General features: G+C 42.2%; 1 protein-coding gene across 6 annotated transcripts in view; it reads right to left on the bottom strand.

Annotated features, from left to right (window-relative positions):
• Positions 1-21,427, bottom strand: part of LOC123958919 (SH3 and multiple ankyrin repeat domains protein 2-like) — a 221,894-nt gene that overhangs the window by 29,320 nt on the left and 171,147 nt on the right. For all 6 annotated transcript variants that reach the window (XM_046032667.1, XM_046032666.1, XM_046032668.1 and 3 more), the window contains 2 exons: positions 21,143-21,225; positions 18,930-19,054 (listed from right to left, as the gene is read on the bottom strand). In XM_046032667.1, the coding sequence (XP_045888623.1) occupies positions 18,930-19,054; positions 21,143-21,225 (208 nt within the window). The remainder of the gene's footprint in view (positions 1-18,929; positions 19,055-21,142; positions 21,226-21,427) is intronic.

Genomic DNA, 21,427 nt, shown 5'->3' with positions numbered 1-21,427 from the left:
GTTTACTGGTCTATGCGTGATGATGACAGGAATAGAAGTCTGTGGAACAGCGCTGGGAGCAGACGGCTTTACATGCCAGCAGGTGGAGACAGTTGTTAGTGGCAGTGAGGCAGAGATCTGTTCAGTGAGCGGTGGTGTGTCCAGGTGTGCTGCATGAATGATTAGTCATTCACGTAAGTCATGTGTGGACCGCACCACATGCTGTATGTGCGCAGCTAACATTTCTGAGCCCCGTTTGTTTGGGTGAAGTCCGTCTGTCTTAAAAAGAGACATTCTTTGCCAGAAAATATTAAAATTATCCACATAAAACACACGATGAGCCCTGCAGGCGGACTGGAGCCAGTCGTGGAGGCCAAGGAGTCTACTGAAGCGGCCAGCACCGCGACCAACTGTGGGAATGGGACCAGAGATAAAAACGGACTTTCCACACTTAAAAAGTTAAAAAGATGGTTAAAATCTGATTTTGTAAATACACATACATACATACATACATACATACACACACATATATAAAGTGGCTCAGCAAGTAGGGAGGGTCGTCCACTAATTACATTACACCATCCCTGGTTCCTCCTGTCCACATGTTGATCTAGAGCAAGACAATGAACCTCAAATCTGGTTCGAATCCTACCTCTCGGGGCGTTCCTACAATGTTTTGTGGCAAGGACAATTATCCTCCTTCCACTGCCTCTCCACAGGGGTACCCCAAGGCTCAGTGCTTGGGCCCCTTCTCTTCTCAATTTACACCACCTTATTGGGGCCTTGGGGTACCCCTGTTAGGTTAGGCTTGAAAAACCAGCTGTCCTTTTCAGACCATGTTGCTGCTGTCTCTCGGTCGTGCCGCTTTTCTCTATACAACATAAGGAAAATCAGGCCCTACCTCACTCAGTACGCCACCCAGCTTCTGGTACAGGCCACGGTTATCTCTCGCATCGACTATTGCAATGCCCTCCTACCAGGTCTCCCAGCTTGTGCGGTGAAACCCTTACAAATGGTTCAGAATGCAGCAGCACATCTGGTTTTTGATCAGCCCAAAAGGACTCATGTCACTCCATTACTCAGTGACCTCCACTGGCTCCCCGGGGCCACCAGAATCAAATTCAAGTCACTAATGCTGCATACAGAGTGACTACTGGGTCTGCACCATCTACCTAAACTCCATAATACAAACTTACGTTCCTTCTCGGCCGCTACGCTCCTCCAACGAACGCCGCCTGGCTCTGCCATCCCTTCACACAAAGCGATCCCAGTCCCGGCTATTCTCATCTGTGACACCACGATGGTGGAACGAGCTACCGCACGCCATCAGAGCAGGGGCGTGCCTCTCTAACTTCAAGAAGCTCTCAACTCATCTCTTCCGAGAACACTTTATTTTTTAACACCTTTAACTCCTAACCCATAACATGCACTTCCTGTGCTCTTCTTCTTCTATCCCCTACAATGATCTTGTATTGATTGCACTTTTTGTTTTGATTGCACTTTTTGTTAACTCTTACTTCCTTCCCTAGGTATTTACCCCATTGATGTGATATGTACTGTGAGCTCTTACTAGTATTTATTGCTGCTCTTACCAGTATGTATTGTCAGTTGTAGATCTGTAGTTGATGCTCTGTTGATGCTTGTATGTTTTTCCTCAAATGTAAGTCTCTTTGGATAAAAGCGTCTGCCAAATGAGTAAATGTAAATCGGCTAGGTTAACACCTTGTACCGTGGGTGAGTGAGAGGAAACTTGCTATACAGATGCGGTCCAAATAACTCTACAACAGTCTGTCTTTCCGGAAACAGTGTCCTGGTTCCTCCGGATAATCTACAGACCCCCCGGTTTGCACCAAACTGCTGACAGTGTGTTCTGTGAATTATCCTGACTAACAGTGGCATTTTTTTCTGGGCAAACAAGATGCTTTGTCTTCCAAGTTTAGGCTACATGTTTAATTCTGAGGGGCACAAACAAAATTATATTCACCTGTATGGATTTTTGCAAAAAAGATCCTGCTTGATTACTTTCCCATTTAGGTACAGCTCTAACCTGGTTCTGTACCTCAAAATGCCATGTCATCTTTGATTGCTGTGAAAGACGTTCAGCTTCCACAATTTCTGTGTAGGCTGAAAATGACGCCAGCTGGTTGGTTGCAGCGGGATATGTCACATGGTACTGATTGGTAAGGTCAAAACAAAAATAACCCCCCTCCCTATCACAATGTGTTTAACATGACAACACATTCTCACTCCCAACTCGTCACATATGGACGCTTGGTCAAGACCCCGTGGCGTTGCTTTTTCACACCTTGGGTACCCCTTCAGCGTTGTTTTTTTCGACGTTCGACGCTAAATAACTGACAGAAACTTCCCAAAACTGAAAATGGGGGTCAACTACCTGACAACTCCAAACTTGTCTCAGAGATGGAACACAGATCTAAGAGACGGGTTGCCTTCCTCAGGGCCCGGCCCAGTGCTCAGACAGGTCACCAGGCCGCAGCCCGTCTCTCCGCCCTGATGTCCTCCACTTTACAAAAAACCTACACTTCCCTCTCTGTCTCCTGAGTCTCTGCGACGCTTTACTCTTAAAAGCTGCATTATCACTGTGTACACAGTAAGGCACAGCATGTTCCTGGTTGCTAAGCGACAGTCGCTGGAGGTGGGAGTGGTGCTGAGAATGTTATCAGTGTTTTGAGGGGGGGGGGGATCATACCATTCATCATTAAATTGGGGGTTTAATTTGATACTGAGCTCTCTTTGTCAATATACCGGTTCGCCGAAATGTCACCCCCCTTTCCTTCTTCTCCCAGTGCAGCCATCTTAAAAGGTTCTAGTCTCCTGCCACGCCATCTGACAGTGGGCTGCGTTGTGGTTGTTTTAAAAATAAGAAGCAGCTCCCTGAGCACCGTGGGCTCAGGCATGCTGCTCTTTGTGCGCTGTACCTATAAATAAATTATTTATAGGAAACGACGCTTCCACTCTGTTATTTTAAAACTGAATGTCATGTGATTTTCCTGCGCGTCTCTGCCTGTGTGTGTTGCCTCGTAAGGGTTTGTGTGGACACAGCTGTATTCGTGAGAGATTTCTGATTTTCACTGAGAGGTATTGATCAGTGTTAAAGTGGGTAATGAGCAAATAGCTGAGGGGAACGGATGATGATGGAGGGGCTTTCTTTACTCTTTCCACATTTGAAGCCCAAGGCTGAAGTCAGCAGTGCAGCTCTCCATCTGCCTTCCTGGGGTTCCCACGCCAAAAATCAATACTCAATAATGGGCAAACATAAATTTGACCAGGCTTAGGCATGTACCGTGTCATGTCAGACAAAGGTCAGTCTGACAAAACATCAACAGGTAACACAGAAAACACTATTACCATCTTATGTGGAAGATAATATATTCGCATAAAGGTAGTTGATGGAAACACCTACTGATTCACATTTCAGAAACAGGCAATCAGTGTTTACCCTACCAATGTTTTGAAATGGAAGGCCAGGCCTGCCCCCCCTGAAAGGATGACAAAAAATATATAATTAGGCTATATATATTTCAACAACCCCCCCAAAAATGCGTGAGATGAAGCTGTCTTCACACAGACAATTCGATTCTCGCTCGTAGCCTCAAAAGTTCAATTAATTTAAACTTTAGTTGCGTTTCAGCGAGGGCGGAGCTTAGCGGCATGACGTCATGACATGACGTCAAATGGAAGAGTCGTAGGGCTAGCAAACCACATCGGCAGATGCCAGACGCCAGCTCAATGAAGATTTCGTGGCTGTGGGGGGGAGCCAGATATTCCATTTAAAATTAAGTTTCGCCCATGTGGGAGCAGCCTCCATCAGACCCACACAGTATGTGTGTTATCAAGTAATAGCCTGTTTAACAGGGGACAATTCACAATATTCATGAGCTGCAACAATGCACTGATTCTGAATTCTCCCCTAATAAATAGTATTATAGTATTTTAACATCCTACTGTTGCAACACATTTATTGGGAATTTCCCCCATAAATAATTGCACACACATTACTTATAAATGCATATTGCATGATACATGAAATTCACTGATATTGATTCAACTATTAAGATTTTCTTATTGATCTGTTTGAAATTTTGTTCACCACACGATTACACACTCTTTCTGATGACAAATGTGCGTCAACTTTAACACACAGAATTCAGATAAATTTAAATGGAAAACACGGAATATTTACACCTCCAGCTGACGGGAGCAGCGTTGTTTCTGGACACTTGTTATTTAACTAAAACTATATTCACTCCCCTCTCAGCTCTGTTTTTGTCTCCAACAAGTCGTGAGAACATCTGGCTCCTTAGCTGCTAAATGTTCCCCTTCTTCACCTTGTCTGTAGAGTAGTGTAGACCGGGTCTATCGGAGCTTTTCTGATAAAAACAAGTATGCTGCTGCTGGAAATGAGGTGGATGAGAGCAGTTAGACTAAACCAAAATGAGCCAGGGGATAATTCTCTGTGGGTTGGCCACAGCAAGCAATTATACATACTCACTGTATCCATTGTTCATGCAAAAATATTGATTAGTGCAGCTTTAAAACTTGCTCAGCAATTTAATGGAAACATACAATAACAATGAACTTGCACAGAGTTCTCAAATCAAGGAGGCTCAAAAGACATCAGCTGTGGGTGGATGACTGTCTGAATCAGTTTAAAGCCCACATGTGTAGAATTAGTATCTGATTATGTCATCTTTCAATTTATAAAGGGTTTTTGTTTATAGAAACGTGAGAGCTAAAGTCATGTAAATGGCACAGAAAGGGGTCAGACAGCTCAAATACGTCCCACTATTCCAGTATCAGCAGAAGCAGTTCTCAGATGGACTTGTTTTAGTCTTTGGTGACAAACGATGCGGCAGAGGCAACCTGGAGTCTTTAGCAAAGCTGTACAGTGAGGAGGAATACACCGCTGCAGGTGACCCTACAGAATCACACACCTGGTCGGGAAAAAGCATGTTAAAAACAAATGCAAATGTACAAATGCTGTGTAAACACACACACACACACACACACACACACACACAAACATGTATTTAAATTAAACACACAAAAAGACACAAAGGCCATCTGCCTAAGCTGCGCTGGGCTGAGGGAAGCTCTAAACACTTTCTTCTGTATTATCTTTCCTCTGTGTGATTTTAGTTTTTCTTTATCACCCCCACAGCATGATATTATGTTTACCTAGACACTACCTCTGGTGGGTTTTCACTGAAACTCTGAAAACAGGAAATGTAATTGCTGCAGGCCAAGTTCTTTCTATACAGTGCAAGGTCTCCAGGTGACTAGAAAACACTGACTAGCTCATAATGAAGCTTCTTTATCGTGCTGATTGAGAAGACAGAAGGTCCCTGTCAGCGGCGTGACCTCAAAGTGACCTTGAGTCAAACATCAGCTCATCTGTGAAGAGTCTTCCTGGAAAATGAAAAGTCTTTGTGGTACAACAATCAAGCGATATAAAAATTCAAATCGATAAAGTCATCACAGATGCTTGAACAATCCCCTTCCTCTGATCAAACAACATTGCCTGACGCTCTTAAATGATCTGCCCCTGCATCATATCACATCCCAAAATTCTCTTTCATCAGGAAATCAATAAAATGAATAAAGAAAGGATCCTCATGTGACTTTGATGCGTCAGCATCCAAATATCTAACAATGTTCTACTAAAAATACGACTAACAACCTCACATATATCACCACAAACAAAAGTGCTCTACTCTGACTGCAAAGCCATTATTCTTAAACCTCATCATGTATTATTATGACCCTCGTCAAGGTTGTATAAGTTGCTCTGTGTTCTGCTATCCTGTCCTGTGTGTGTGTATGCACACAGGCTGGGAGCGGCCGGATGAACGTCTGTTGCCAATTGGATCCTGAGGCTAAATAATTTCCTAAAACTGCTGGACACTGTAGTTTTGAGCAAACAATACTAAAATAGTAGTAGTAAACAGTGCATTTGTTTGGGACCATTTTCAGCTGTAAATCTGGTGCTCTAGTGAGTATTTGGAGCAGCAGGACAGTGAATGTAGGATTGAGTCAAAATAAACTATAGCATGTGTGTTCACGTGGATGAAGGAACAAAAATCCAGAATATTGCAAGCCTTTTCCCTTAAGACACATTTTGTAATACATGAGTCCACTGCAGTTTTCCAGTCTAACAAGGACTGATTTGCAGACCAAGAAGGGAACAACACTTTCTTTTATGTTGAGCATCTTAGACATGGCTGTAACATCATTTTATTATATAAAAATGAACACTGATATGGCCAGGAATGAAAAAATGTAGTATACTCATGGGCACAGCAGTTGTTGTGTAATATAAACAATAAAGGATGCAAAGTAACTTGTTCATGTGGCAAGAGTAAAATCTCAGTTTGGGTTAAAATCAACAGGGGACCTAAAAGCAGCTCAGGGAAACTCTGTATTTCTTTAATACGCCAGCAGCCTGCCATGATTTGGCCTTCGAACCCTCTGGTCAGCCACGCTGCCACCCGCCAAACTGGCTACTCATCAAGCATAACTGGGTCAAGGGCAATAATGCCAGTAATCCAATCAGAAGCACAGAAACATGGTCTAAATGCTAGCACTAAACAAAGGCTTGCGTTTGCGGTTTGCGTTTCAACATGCAGATGCTGTCGTCTTTTTTCAGCAGGTATTCAGTTAATAATTAATTACAAGTAAAAGAATCCTGTCCACACAAAAATAAAGGATGCAACCTGGAGTCCAAATCTAAAAATGAGGTCAGACAGCAACAAACCAGACGTGTCCCTGGTCTCAAACAGCAGCTTTTCTCTTCTATATTTAACTGCATTTTAAGGCTCTCTGCCTTCAGGAGACAGGCAATGAGTGGAAAGAGACTAAATTACATTTGAAAAAAGATACATTTTGGCAAATGAGTTCAATTCTGCTAGGAAAATAACTTATGAAATAGCTTTTGAAGAGCAGAGATAATTTTTCCTGTTGTTATTCAGATCACTTTAGACACCAGAATCAAGCACTGTAAGTTAGATTTGCATGCTAATAATTGGCATTACATTCATGACATTTTGATGATTAAAGGTTCAGTGTGTAATATTTCTGAGGATTGACAGAAATGCAATATAAGATCCATAACTATGTTTTCTGTGGTGTATAAAGACCTCACATAATGAACTGTTGTGTTTTTATTACCTTAGAATGAGACATTTATATCTACATAACCGCGGGCACCCACTTCCATGGACGTCGTAGTATTGTGTCGTCATGCATATATAATAATAGCCGACAACGGACAAACAGCACGTCTCGTCACGACGGCGTTCTTCTTCTCCTTGTATAATTCCAGCAGTGTAGACGCCCGTCACTACATTAAATGCATCCGTAGAAGACGAAGAGGAAATAATAATAATCAGTCTCTGGGTAGTCTTCTGATTTATTAGAAGTAAAAAGAAAAGTGATATTTGGACTAATGAACGAGCACACGTGTTATTTAGCAGGAGAGCCGACAGCCTGTGGAGCTTTATACCATGAAGCCAGAGGAGTCGGGACAGATACAGAGAGATGACGGCAAAAAGTCAGATGGAAGGCTTTGACATGGGACAGATATTTTCAAAGCGGAGCTGAAGTTGTCTATTTTCTGCTGGACAGGTAATTAAGTTAGTCGGACTTTAGCGATGCGAATGAAAGCTGCAGTTTGATCGCTTTAGCTTGAAGCTGGTCAGAATCACAGAGAGAAGTGACGTGTTTCCCCTGTCAGTGGTGTAAAATGTGTGACACTAGTTGGATTCATTTCGTGTAGCCTTGTTGTTCTCCAGGCTGTGGTTTGGCTTTTCCGGTTACCGGTTAGCGAGACAATCAGCTGATCAGTAATTGGCAATAAAAGGTAATGTTAGCTTAGAGCATGGAAGCATCAGCCAGCTAAACTTTTACTGCTCTGGTAGAAAAAACATGTAGTTGGATTAACTTCATGTAGTGACTCTCTTTCTCCAGCGCTCTGCATGAGACAATCAGCTGATCACTAATTGGCAATAAAATGTAGCTTCCAGCATGAAAGCTCAGATCATCCCTGGTGGAAAACATGTATTTACATTATTTTACTGCTAATAGTGACACATAACATGACCATGTGCCTGTCAAGTGACCAATAATGAATACTTTACGTATTTATTTTGTTTTTGCCGGGGGGGGGGGGGGGGTTAATGAATAAGTAACAATAATATTCACAATAACATGTGCTTTTACTGAATAATCAAGAAAATTTAATTTCTTAAAACATCCATGAAACAAAACCTGATTTCCTGATTGACTGGCTACTCTCTGCTATCTCCCAGGGGACCTTTTTTGTCCTGTCTCAGGTACCGAAGCTATGCAACTCGCTTGGGTAGGGGAGGGGGTGCAATTTGCAACTCTCACCACTAGATGCCACTAAAACTTACACACTGAACCTTTAAGATTTTCCTGTGCAACAACTCCTAATACGCTGAATGTAATCTCAGGGTTTTTTAAGATCAGGTTTTTCATCATATATGCGTCTGAAGTTATCCGGGAGATGTTTTGCATTAAGGGACAGAGTCAGTGAACTGCCTGCTGCACGGCGGGGAGACAGCCCTCCTTTTTACTTTAAGAGCATTTGGAGAAAGAAATGGTAAGGACTGCCTGTGCTAGTTCACTGCACAACTGACAGTTGTGTGCTGTGCTGCAGCCCTCAGAGAGATGCAGAGAGGCAGAGATCTGACAGAAGGACAAGTGCACACACACACCCACCCGGGGGCACAGGGAGGCAGATGCATTTGCATGTTACACTGGTCACACATCCTTCTCTTGGCCAAAGTTGTGTGTTATATAAGAGCGTAAGTACTTTACTCCATCTACCTACATCGCACACACATTCAAAAACACACACACACACATTCAGGATGGTAACTTTTTATGCATGTTATCTCCTGTGAGCAATACTGTAATGAACTCACAACATAACACGTCTGTCTCTCAGACATGCACAATAACAACCACTCTCTTCTGTAAAGATACACTTTGTTACTGCACCCAATAGCTCCCCTAAGTGCTAAAATTTCCTCCTGCTTATTGTAGATAGATTGGAACTCAACACTGTTCACAACTGAGTTTCAAACATCAACAGTGAGCTGGGAGGAGATCAAAGATTACTTTTAGCTTTGGGAGCGTCCATACCTCTGTAGGAGTTTATGGAATGGTCAGTGATCGAGCCAGATGGAGGCAGTACATCGACACGGCCAATATTTAGGGTTGGGACAGTCAGCTTCATTTTGGATCTGGTTTCAGTTGGATCAGATATCCAGAACCGCTAAGTTCCGACATCAACAAGTCTCTTACGGATTTTTTCTTTTTTGTTAGCAGAGAACATTGTGCTAAACATTTTTAGCACTGACTTTTACTTTCGCAGGTTTAATTGTCAAACCTCACTGGCGCCAGATTATGTGAGCTGTAAATAATCCTTGTCCTAAGTACAGTTAACCGAATATCTTTGAGTTTTATGCTATTGGTCAGACAAATAACAACATGAAGTTATAACCACGGGCTCTTTGACACTAATCAACATTTGTGACGATTTTTCTGATGTTTTAAAGATCTAGAAATGAACGGACAAGTAATTCAAAAATTATTATTTAATAATAATTTATTTACAGCGCTACACAGATTTCATTTTTTAATATCAAATATCCTAATCAGTAAATATGTCATTTTTTTTAAATTTTAATCCTTTATAACCAAATTTGTTATGTGTTTAATAGGGAAGCACCAAAAAGAAATTTCTTGGCCGAAGCCGAAACTGAATATAATGAAAAACTTTCCCGAATACCGAACAAGGTATTTCACATTTTTTTTGCCAATATTTTGTTTACCGTTGCATAAATGAAATAGTAAAATGTGCTTTTTCCTCAGTGTTTCCTGCAGGATTTGCAGAGACTATGGTGGGGGGGGTCCGGGGCCCGAGAAGGTCCGGTAAAGTAAATTACGTGAGTCCGTTTACTTTTAATGGACACATGTAATAAGTTTTATACTTTCTGTTAATATAATCCAATTAATCTTATTTCCATCCTGTACAGACGCCTTATTTTGAAAACCGACGAGAAACACTCAAAGCGGTTCTTTTCTAAGAAGTCAGCCACAGATGGAGTGAATGTGCTGGGAGATGATTCAGCAGAACTTCGTCTGCAAACGGCATTTTTTGCGTCTTTCTCGACACTTTAAAATGCTTCCACACTGCTGACATGTCAACGTAATTGGTCAGTAAAATTTTGTCTTTAATTTAGTCTTTGACTTGTTATGCCGAACACTGAAAGCGCTTTTTTTGCTAATTTCGGGCAATTAATTTCGGTTGGCGAACATTCGATGCATCCTTAGTGTTTAGCAGTATGTTAAAAAGTTAATTTTGGCTGATATACATTTGATTCTTTTAAATTCTCTATGTCAATGTTGTTGCCTCAAAAATCCAATCTCAGTCAGGCTCTAATCAATCACCGCTGTGGCCCGTTGTGAACTGCACTGGTTTAGTATTTTGGTGAAAGTCTAAAAAGCTTTTTTCTCACATTCACAAACAAAGATAAGGAAATATTCAAGCTGTGTAATGGATCTAACCTTTTCCAGAGGTAATTTTGATTTTGATATTTGAAGTTATTGAGGGTTTGGGGAGAAAAGCGTGAAAACTCCTGGTGAGAGTGAATCCCTGAGACAGTTCATGTTGGAGGTGGTCTGACCAGGAACTCCAGTGGAGGTGGAGATCCTGAAAATTGAATTTCCACCTGTGTTTACTGGCTCCTTCTGTGAGAAAAGACACACACTTGTTGTCACATCGATTTGGGGCGTTATTTCTTTATTCTTTTTCTCAGAGGTTTTCCAACTTGTTCTCCTGCTTCTTAAAAACAAAATGGCCTTTGTCATCTGCACTTGGAAAAACAGGAGACTGCTTGCAAAATATCTACACACTTCTCATCAGATATAATAAAAGAACTTGCTAAAGAGTCAGAAATGCAACAACCATCAAAATTATTTCTAAGACTAGAAGAAGAAGTAAGCCTCTTCCACTCCATCTGTCAAAAATCTTTCATTCTGCTCTCACATATCATTTACTGAGGTGGCATGCAGAAACTTTATGGTATTTACAATATAAATAATTTAAATCTGTAAATAAACAGTAAATAAACTTGTGTCAGTTTAAATTAAACAAGAGTACAGCCAAGATGCATCTCAGGAATTATCATCAATAATGTCCTGAACACTGAAAGCAATAGAAGGCAGTGCAACTTGCACAGATACACTGGGTAATGTGAACCAGGAAGGCAGAGAAAAGGAGCCACCGTGTCGGTTTAATCAGCAGCTATGAGACGATCCCAAAGGACACCACACAATTATGAGGACCGACCACCTACTGTGGCCATGAGGCAAAACTCTGGCTGTGTGCTCTGCTACAGCACACACTTCACTGGCCAAGAGGATAAACGATGGGCATATACTCCGTCTGTCAGCAGAGAGGAATCACTTCATATCATCAAAAACACCCCTGACCTTGTAGCTTTCTGACTTTTGGCCTTTTAAGTGTCGCAAACAGGTGACAACCTAATCAGTAACAAGTCATTTTCCTCCTTACTGTGCTTACTTAAAGTCAACAAGCGCAGACTGCTGAAGCATAGCTGTTATTGATGGGGACAACGACAAGCACCTACTTTAACATACTTAGACAAATGAATGCACGCGTGCATCCTCATGCCAAGCTGTAAGAGGCAATAAAAGATTGATGCCTAGCCAAGCCCTAAATCATGCATGCAAATGGATATGTTCTGCTGATGTACAGTAGAGGGGAAACAGGGCGCATGTGCACTCTTGCGGACGTAAAAACAGATGTTTAAACACACACACACACACACACACACACACACACACACACCTCTACCAGAACTCAAAACTATGACCAGGCACTTTGAAATATATGACAGGATGATAAAATATTCCGCCTGTGCTGTTAATATATAACAATGCACTTGTTAGCAATACTTTACTTCTAAATCCAAATCTTTTGTGATAATCAATGGCTTCTTTCCAGTTCTGTCTGCCTCTTTGTTTCTGTCATTCAACCCATGATCTGAAAACCAATCAGCATCCACCATCAAGGACGACCCACAAAATAAAATGCGCTTTGAAGGAGAAAAGAAAGGAGGCTTCAAGAGGGACTCGGAGCAACGATGTGCAGGGAAGTCCATTAGCCAAACATGTAACGTATAAATTCTCCTCATTTATATGTGACAGACGTGTCAGGGAAATATAGAGACACCTCTGCATTGGAAATGTGGTTTAGCAGCTGAATACAGCAGGTCATCTGGTGGGATGGTAAAGGGATTACATACTAGAGCCAACAGGCTGCCATGGTTACCACAAGACGGAATAAACAACTGCACCAAACAATACACATTTAGTTGTTAGTTATTTTGTGATATTTCCTCTTACTTTTGAATTCATCTTTGGTTTGGTGGATTGGTAACAGAGGAGTGGGACACAGATAGCCTAGGCTTGTTTTTTTTATTATTATAGCAGCAACTGTTTGAATACTTGTATCATGACTGTATTTAGTCCCCTTATAGCTGCTGTTTGGTTCATTCAGAAATATTTATCAGATTTTACTTGTCTAAATGTGCTGTTTTCATTCAGTCAGTCTCTGTGATGTAAATACGTACATAAGGCCAGAGCCCTCTAGGACTCTCAAATTTGCAACTGACAATCAAACCACCATTTGCATATAAGTTTTTCCTCAAACTTCTTTTGAGAAATGAGCCCCAGATCCATGAGACTTCTAATTGCTAAGTGCACAGCTGCAGTAGTGAAACATACAAAAATAATAAACAGTCCAACCAATGGCATCTTCAACATGCTCACTTTTTCATTTTGAAGCTGGGGCAACATTATGACCAATCAAAATTCAAGTCAATGGATCAACATAAAACTACACACCAAAAAAAAAACAATGCTCATAATGTTTCCAATAAAATATAACTCAACATCAGCAAACTTCACATTTGTGCAACTGTTTACAAAGCTCTATTTCCGGGTGGCCAAGACTCAACCTGATTCGGTTATTTGCGCATAACTGACATTCTGTAAGACTCTTTAACATACTCGAACAGGTGGCCTTAAGTTACAGTAATGTGGCCACATATACACGCCTTGAGAAAAACACCACCTACATCAGAATGCTGTTTGTGGATTACAGCTCAGCGTTCTCCTCATGAAGCTGACCAGCAAACTCAGCACTCTATGTTGTTGGACTTCCTCACAAACAGACCCCAGTCAGTTCGGATTGGCGGACTCACCTCCTCCACGCTAGTGCTCAACACCGGGGCACCCCAGGGCTGTGTGCTCAGCCCCCTCCTGTTCACGCTGTACGCCCCGGACTGCTTCCCCCGACATGGAGAGAACTCTGTTGGGAAGTTTGCGGACGACACCACCATCATCGGCAGGATTTCAAACAACGATGAGACTTCATATCGGGAGGAAATTCGTAATCTTGCAGAGTGATGCTCAAAGAACAACCTGCTGCTCAACGTCAGCAAAACCAAGGAGCTGATCGTTGATTTCAGGAAGAAGGAGATAAAGACACACACTCCTGTCTACATCAGTGGAGCTGAGGTGGAGCAGGTCAACAGTTTCAGGTTCCTGGGAATCAGCATCACAGAGAACCGGGCATGGTCGTCTCACACGCTGGTGAAGAAAGCTCAGAAACGAGGAAGCTTAAGAAAGCCAAATCCCCCCCCCCGGATTAATGTAAATTGTCTGCTATGTAGCAGAAGGGAGTTACAAACTCTATTTCACTCTATAACTCGTTATATTGTGAAAATAAACCTACCAACTATTCATTTAGTTACTGAACTGTCTTATGTAATTAAAACTTGTGGATGTTTCTTTTAGTACTTTGTCCCAATGCTGCTTCTCTGTGCCTTATTATTTAATATTGATATAGTTTATCTTACTTTGAGTTTACAGAAAGCTCTTTGTGCAATCCTGCAACTTTACACTTCTCCAGCTCGTTTTAAAAAAAATTCTTCTGAATTTATTGCATGTGTAAACAAAACAGATCTACAGACAAAACACAGCAGCCAGTGCAACAGTAGGTTACGTCACATAACCTCAAAAACTAAATGATAAAAGTTACAACTGATAACAGAACGATCCATTTGGAGCCAGTGACAGGTGAGACAGCTGTGCAGTGTGCTGTAAGTAACTGGCGCCATATTAAAATCAGGCTGGATTGGGACAGGATGTGCTATTTGGCAAATATTTGTTGTGTCAATATATCTGTCTTTAATAATGTAAAAAAAAAAAGAGTTAAAAAAGTGTTCTTCTGTGTGTGTGTGTGTGTGTGTGTGTGTGGGGGGGGGGGTTAATGCTGCTGTTTCAGGTGGAATTGCACCTCTGGGATAAATAAAACCACAGCAGTGATGCTTTAAGGTCGCTGCACAACTCCAAATGGATCTCTGAACAGATATTTTGATTTGATTTTGAACTGCAGTATTGACGTCGAAATACAAACCACAGTGATTGGAATCAGTCAGTGCGATGATATTCTGCTCACACTCAGTGGAGAATAAGAGCTGTGGATGGCCAACTGCAGTAGCTGGAGGCTGTGCAGCTGTGAATGTGTCAAACATTTTCAAGCTCTTCAATGCATTTTGTAAACATGTTCGTTCTGCGATACATCTGCAGACGGAAGCAGATTGATGAGATGATTAAAGGGGTCAACAGAAATTTGAGATAAAACAAATTAGAGATAAGGAGTGAGCGAGCTGTAACCATACTGAGGGAGAGCTGCAGACACAGATACAGTTTGCTCTCCTCATTTGATGCTCCATTTAGCATAAACACAAAATAAACCCATCCCCAGTGCCGAGCTGCTTACAGACACAGTCGTTATGTTGTCACGTAAGAACAGGGAAAAAAGCTAGCAAGCTTAAAATAGACAATGTGCTTTGCCTCTGACTGTTTTTTCCCTCAGCAGCTGTGATATGATTTGTAATACGCGAGGGCACAACAGTGACTGAAATCCCTACAATAGTACACAGCACATGACATTTCTTCCAAAACTTGAGAAATGCATAATGCTTCTGGAATGTGAGAAGCTCTGCTCACATTAGCAAAATACACACCGGCACTGAAGATTATTTCAAGTAATTTAGATAAAAACTATTCTATGGAGGCCATTGGAAGATAACCCCAAGAGATCAAATATTGCAACAGCTGACACAACACAGTGTCATTTTCAATTAGTGCTAGGGAGGCACCGAAAACAACCGAATATAATGAAAGACATTTCCCAATACAGAACAAGTACATTCACATGTTTTCCATTCATCTTGCCTTTTTTTTACCGTTGCATAAATGAAATAGTCAGAATGAGCTTTTTTCCTCAGTGTTTCCCACAGGACGTGGAGAGACTATGGTGGGGGGGGTCCGGGGCCCGAGAGGGTCCGGTAGAGTAAATTACGTGAGTCTGTTTACTTTTAATGGACACATGTAATTTGTTTTATACTTTCTGTGAATATAACCCAATTAATCTTATTTCCATCCTGTACAGACGCCTTATTTTGAAAACCGGACGTCGTCACATGTGTTTCCTCCTCGCGCTAAATCCATCCAGTCTGACCCGGTTTGATAAATAATGTTGTAACATGAAGACTTCACAGCCTCTCTTCAGGTAGGACTCTCATACTGCAACACTGAACGTCTCCAACCTGCAGTTCCCTTTCCCCACAAGCCGGGTTGTAACACCTGCAACGTCTGCACTCCAAATGTAGGCGCGGCTAGCTTAATCTCCTTCTCACAGACGAGTGACAGCGCTTCTTTTCTAAGAAGTCAGCCACAGATGGAGCGGATGTGCTGGAAGACAAGTCAGCAGAACAGCGTCTGCAAACGGCTCGGACACTTTAAAAAGCTTCCACACTGCCGACATGGCAACGTAATTGTTCGACCGAAAGTGCTTTTTTTGCAAAATCCCTAATTTGTGAAAGCTACATTGACATTTTGAGAGGGAATGAACATTACTAGCAAACAAAATGATCTCAAAAGCAAAACCTACAATACAAGATTGTCCAGTTTGATCTAAAGAAATTAGAATTTGTTTTTCCACACTTTTTAAAGTCACGCTACCCCAGTTATGGTGCGGGATAAAGCGTGGCAAGTAAGCTAACGGCAGCTTCCACAAAGTTGTAAATTATATAGCGTTTCATCACATACTTGACTGTAATTAACCTCTGCTAAGTCGTTAGACTCACAACAGCCAACCAGTATTGCTCCTCCTCTGCTGCATGTATTATTTTACCAGGCAGTTTTAATAAGAGGATATATTTCCTGAATGAGAGGTCAATCCCATTCCCTCTTTCAAACTGGCTGACAGTGGAGAGCCAGACAATCTGATTTAATTGTGACCGGAAGTCTCGCCCCGTTCCTCACAAAAGAACAGAAGGCAAAGTCCAGTCTGACTGCAGTGTGACACAAAGTACTCATGAGGGCCGGTGTTACAGGGCAACAACGGACAACAGACAGTCAAAGGCTCAAGGCCAGGATGCTATCTTCCCCCCGTCTACGTCATTGAGTGCTAATACTAGAAGATGTGTGGCCGCTACAATGGTCCCTACTATATACGTTAGACCAATCAGATGTAACCATACATTTAAAGTCCTCACGAGCTTTACTAAAATTTACAAGCTTCTCTGAAGTAAAAAGACTGTATAGCGTGTATAGCCTCTTCAGATTCGGGTGGAGATGGTAAACAACGGTGGGCTTACCGGAAAATCCAAACTTTTACTGATCCCGATCCTGTTCTGCATCATGCACCGGGATAGTTATTGGCTCATGCTATGGACAGCTCCTGGTGCTGAAATGAAGTCTAGTAAACTACACAAGCGAATTAACGGAAGCAAAATAACATTATGACTAATACCGAACTACAAATCCAATTCATCAGTAATGTTGAACCAAAACAGATTTCCTGCACACAAATGAAGATATTACTTTCTAACAGACGCAGCAGTCTGGCATTGGCAAATACTGGGAGGATAAACACAGCTTTCTCCTTTAAAACTCCTGTTCTGAGTATCCACCATTCTACTGCACAGTTCTTGAGAATGATATGATGTCTTTTATTTGGTGTAACAGTGTTGGCTCTGACTGTAGCTTCATAGCTTCATGAGAGAAAAACTTAACCAGCCAAACACACTGTTTGGGTAAAAGTACTGGGACACCTAAATATTCTAAATCCATATGCATATATGATACGGTGTTGGTCACCCCTTTGCAGCTATTACAGGTTACACTCTTCCGGGAAGGCTTTGTCTGTGGGAATGTTTGCCCGTTCATCCAGTAATAAAGATTTGTGAGGTCAGACACTGATGATCAGAAAGTTCCTATCTTAAGTCTTAAGTTAAGATAGGATTTTTCTCAATTTGGTATTATAGAAGCAAATCCTAACTAACTTCAGGAATCCCATCTTATCTTACTTCATCTTATCTTATTAGGTTATGAAATCCTAAATACTCAATCCAACATCGGTTATCAACTTTTTTGCCTGTTACCTAGCAACTGATGCCACTTTTCTCATCTCGCTGAGCTAAACGGCTTTTAATCGTCATTTTTTAAATGAAACATGCACTGAAAATGGAGCAGAAACATCAACTATCACTGGACTTCAAGTCAGATGACTTAGAGGTGTTGGTGACCTCGAGAACTCCAAATTCACATAACGCTTATTTTGGGAGATTAAAGAGAGAGAGTAGGCTAAAATAGCGGACACAGTCTGGTATCTGGCAGCCAGCGGAGCGCTGATGCTGTCAAAAAGAAAATAAGTCCATTCACAGTGATACGAAGAGAAAGGCAACTATTGTGTCCAAAGAGCAGAGGAAACCGGCGGTGGCTCCTCCTGCGCTGCCTCACTGACCCCGGCAGAAACCAGTCTTCTCGGGAAAGTTAATAATGAAGGTTAAAAAATTTTTAAAAAATAAATAAAGGCTGCGGTCTAACGTCATCATGTTTTCATTTAGGTAGCTGGTTTATGTAGTCAGTTGTTCATGTTAAGGTAGTACGTGCAGACCAGGAATGAGAAGCCTCAAGAGTCACTCTGGACACTATTCATCCATGACAATGTCTACAGTTTGCAGACTTTCTTTTCCATCCACAAGTCACCGTCCCAATCAGAAGTGGCAGGAGTCAGCTGTTGCTTTAATTGCATGCAAACTGGCGATTTCACAGTAAAGGGCTGCCAAAACTGTTTCAATCTTAGGAGCGGTCTTGTTCAAATCCACTGGAGTATTATCACAATCTTGTTATCAGGTTTGATGAAGATCTCCTGAACCTTGCACACACGTTGCTTTGATTCAAACCCAGTTCCAAGTGAAGACACCTCCGACATGTACATAATAATGGTAATATTAATTAAATCCTGCGTCCTTTGCAGTCTGCTCATTGCACTATTGTCTAAATCTGTCTCTACTGTTTTTGTTTGTGTGTATATGTGTTCTCTATACTGTAGCCTGTGTCTGATTTTATTATTGTATAAGTAAGCACGTCGTGAGCAATGTGCAATCACGAGTCAAATTCCAAGTATGTGTACACATACTTGGCGATAAAAGCGGATTCTGATTCTGAAATATTTGTAGAAGAAGGAACGTGCCAAGGTAGGTACTGCTCCTGTCCATTTTATGTTACAGCTGACAGCATTGTCCAGAAAGACTGCACTGCAAACACTGCAAGGAACCAGAAGTGCAACAACAGTAAGCCAACATGTTTCACCAGTGTTAATAAGCACAAGCCTTTTTGCTGGAGTAAATAAAATCTTCATCATTTGCCTGACCATGCTCATTGCTGGACCAGGTTCTGCAACCTAACTGCACATGCAGGCACCACGAAAATAGATTTGGAAATGAAGCAGCTCTTACCTCGATGAGGAAGTCCCCCGTCCTGAGCCCCGCCTGCCATGCCACTCCTCCCTCATCCACAGACTCCAGGTACTGCAGAGCGGGGAAGGCAGGTGTGGGAGTAAACTCCTCAATGGGCGTATCGGCTGCACAGCAAGAAAGGACAGAGGTGGAAAGGATTATAGAGAAAGCAAAATACAAGACACACTAATGCACACAAAACATGAGATATTGTCAGAGGAGAATGAAACAATGACATGACAGTTCAGACCTTATCAAACCCAGGTGTAATTAATAAGATTACTTAGGGCTGCATTCCATTTACACCTAAATGCTGATAATGTTATTAGTAACAGCTGCTTTTCCAACTATAAAAAGTCAAAATGTCTGCTGTGAAAAAGGCCTACTGATATCAGAGTGTCAATTAACAAGACTCATTGCTCGGGTGTGTTTACTTTGGCTTAGGTAAACAAGCATGTTCCTTCAAACAACAAAAGAAATATTATGTCCAGTAAGGGACTGTTGTCTCACACACCATTAAAGAGTCTCTCTGCACATGCAAGTGTCCATTTGTGTTTTGGTAACGAAACTAAAACTATACACTTTTTAGAGATCTCACTTTGGGGAACGCGTTTATCTACAAAACTCCTTTTCTTTGCAGCCAAACTTCCCAAATTCATCTGTTTGATGCTGTCTCAAAACGAAGCGGGCTAAATAATCTAAGTCTAAAATGATGATTTCTCTGATCAAAGACAAAGCATTTCAATGCTAACTGTCCACCTAAAGTATTACAGCTCAACACCCAGCTCTGCTGTTTACAAAGATCAGATGACAGGTGATATGCACACGCACCAAAACTCAATTTTATTAGTGATCTTTATAACGTTGTAGTTGACTTTAAATTCTTAAGTTTTTAGAGTTTACCATCGAGCCTGTACTGTACAATCGCTCCATTCTCCCCACACATGGTTCCAGCCCACCCCCCCATCCCCCCCGCTTGCTTTCGGGGAGGTTAAAAAAATATTGCGGCTGGGAGAAACCAGTGGTGACAAGTGACACTTCCTATAACTCATCCTCCTACTGGAAGACAGTCCGCGAGCACGTAAGAGGGTTACGTGAGGGTATTTACACGGTTGTGATGACGATGTTTCTTTAGGTGTCTGCCTGTGCCGATGACAGAGATGTAGACAGAGAAGGAGAAGGGGACAGAGATATGGACGGAGAGCAAAAAAACGGCAGAAATGCAGAGAGCAAAAGAGGATGTAAGCTTATGTGACAGCTCGAGCATGAGTGCGCGTTTGCGTGCTCGTGTGTGTGTTCACCCCCCGTGCAGGATAAGCTCGGCTGGGTCAGTTCCCCGGGGTGATAGCAGAGTGTGTCAGAATGACGAGAACATTCCTCTTGTTTTTCAAGCCAAATCCCTCTTTCCTCTCCCTCCATGTCAGTCCCTCTCTCTCTCTCTCTCTCTCCATATGTGTCTTCAAAATTGGAAACATACTAAATTTACCTCCCGACCGTAACCATGGCGTAGACCAATTGAACGCCACCGCACAGTTGTGGAATGCAACGTGGATTATGACATGGTGAGAATCGTCATAGAAACCGATGCAGCAGCTCAAACTGGCTATTTTTAGAGCCAATCTCACAGCCTGGTAAAAAATCAAACCTGGATAGGCCACTCATATCACAACAACTCTTGATGTGGTAGGAGGTAAATTATGGTGGGCTCTACGCAACAAATATAAAGTAAAAGCGAGGGGAAAAAGGGATTTCTTCATGCCTTTCCTTGATTAAGCAGTGAAGTCACATTACAGATGTTGATTACAGCCCAGAGAGGAGGGTAAACCCTTTTACAAACATCATAATAAAAATGTGGGCAAGTTTGGGTGAGTTTACTGTCAACTGCATCCCTGACAACACCACCCTCACAATGACACTCCTGCTGTGTGAGCGCATTATGTGCAAGTGACTTTTTAAAAGCAGAACTTATCTGCATGTTGCATGTGCGTGATTTTGGGAGGGGGTCTACAGGACCACTCCGTGCATTCTCTCACATACAAGCCCCTAAGACTGATCCAAGATGAGCCAAACTGCACAAACCCCAGATGAAATTGCACAATAGTAGGCTACATTTTGAAAAACAAAATCTTGGTGGTGTAAGTGCAGTTTTAGGAGAATGGCAGAAAGAGAGTAATAGTACACTAGAAGAACAAAAAGTCAGTAAATGTTCCTACCTTTGGCCCCTCGCAGGACGAAGCCAAACCCCTCATTCTCCTTTTTCTGGAGCACCACCGTCTTCTCGTCCACCACGCAGTCACTGTGGAGGAGATGCCGAGCAGAGCGCCCGTTAGCACAGCCCATCATCCGCAGCATGGCCACGGACGCCCTGCCCGAGTGGAGGTTCATGCTGCTGGAGGAGAGCTAGTCCGGCCAGGGCAGGGCAGGGCAACCCCGTCCCCACCCCACCACCGCCGCCGCCTCCTCCTCCTCCTCCTCCTCCTCCTCCTCCTCTCGCCGGA

The sequence above is a fragment of the Micropterus dolomieu genome, linkage group LG20 (assembly GCF_021292245.1).
Source record: "Micropterus dolomieu isolate WLL.071019.BEF.003 ecotype Adirondacks linkage group LG20, ASM2129224v1, whole genome shotgun sequence".
NCBI lineage: Eukaryota > Metazoa > Chordata > Actinopteri > Centrarchiformes > Centrarchidae > Micropterus > Micropterus dolomieu.
The sequence above is the reverse complement of the archived record's forward strand: the minus strand, read 5'-3'. Positions and strand labels throughout refer to the sequence as shown.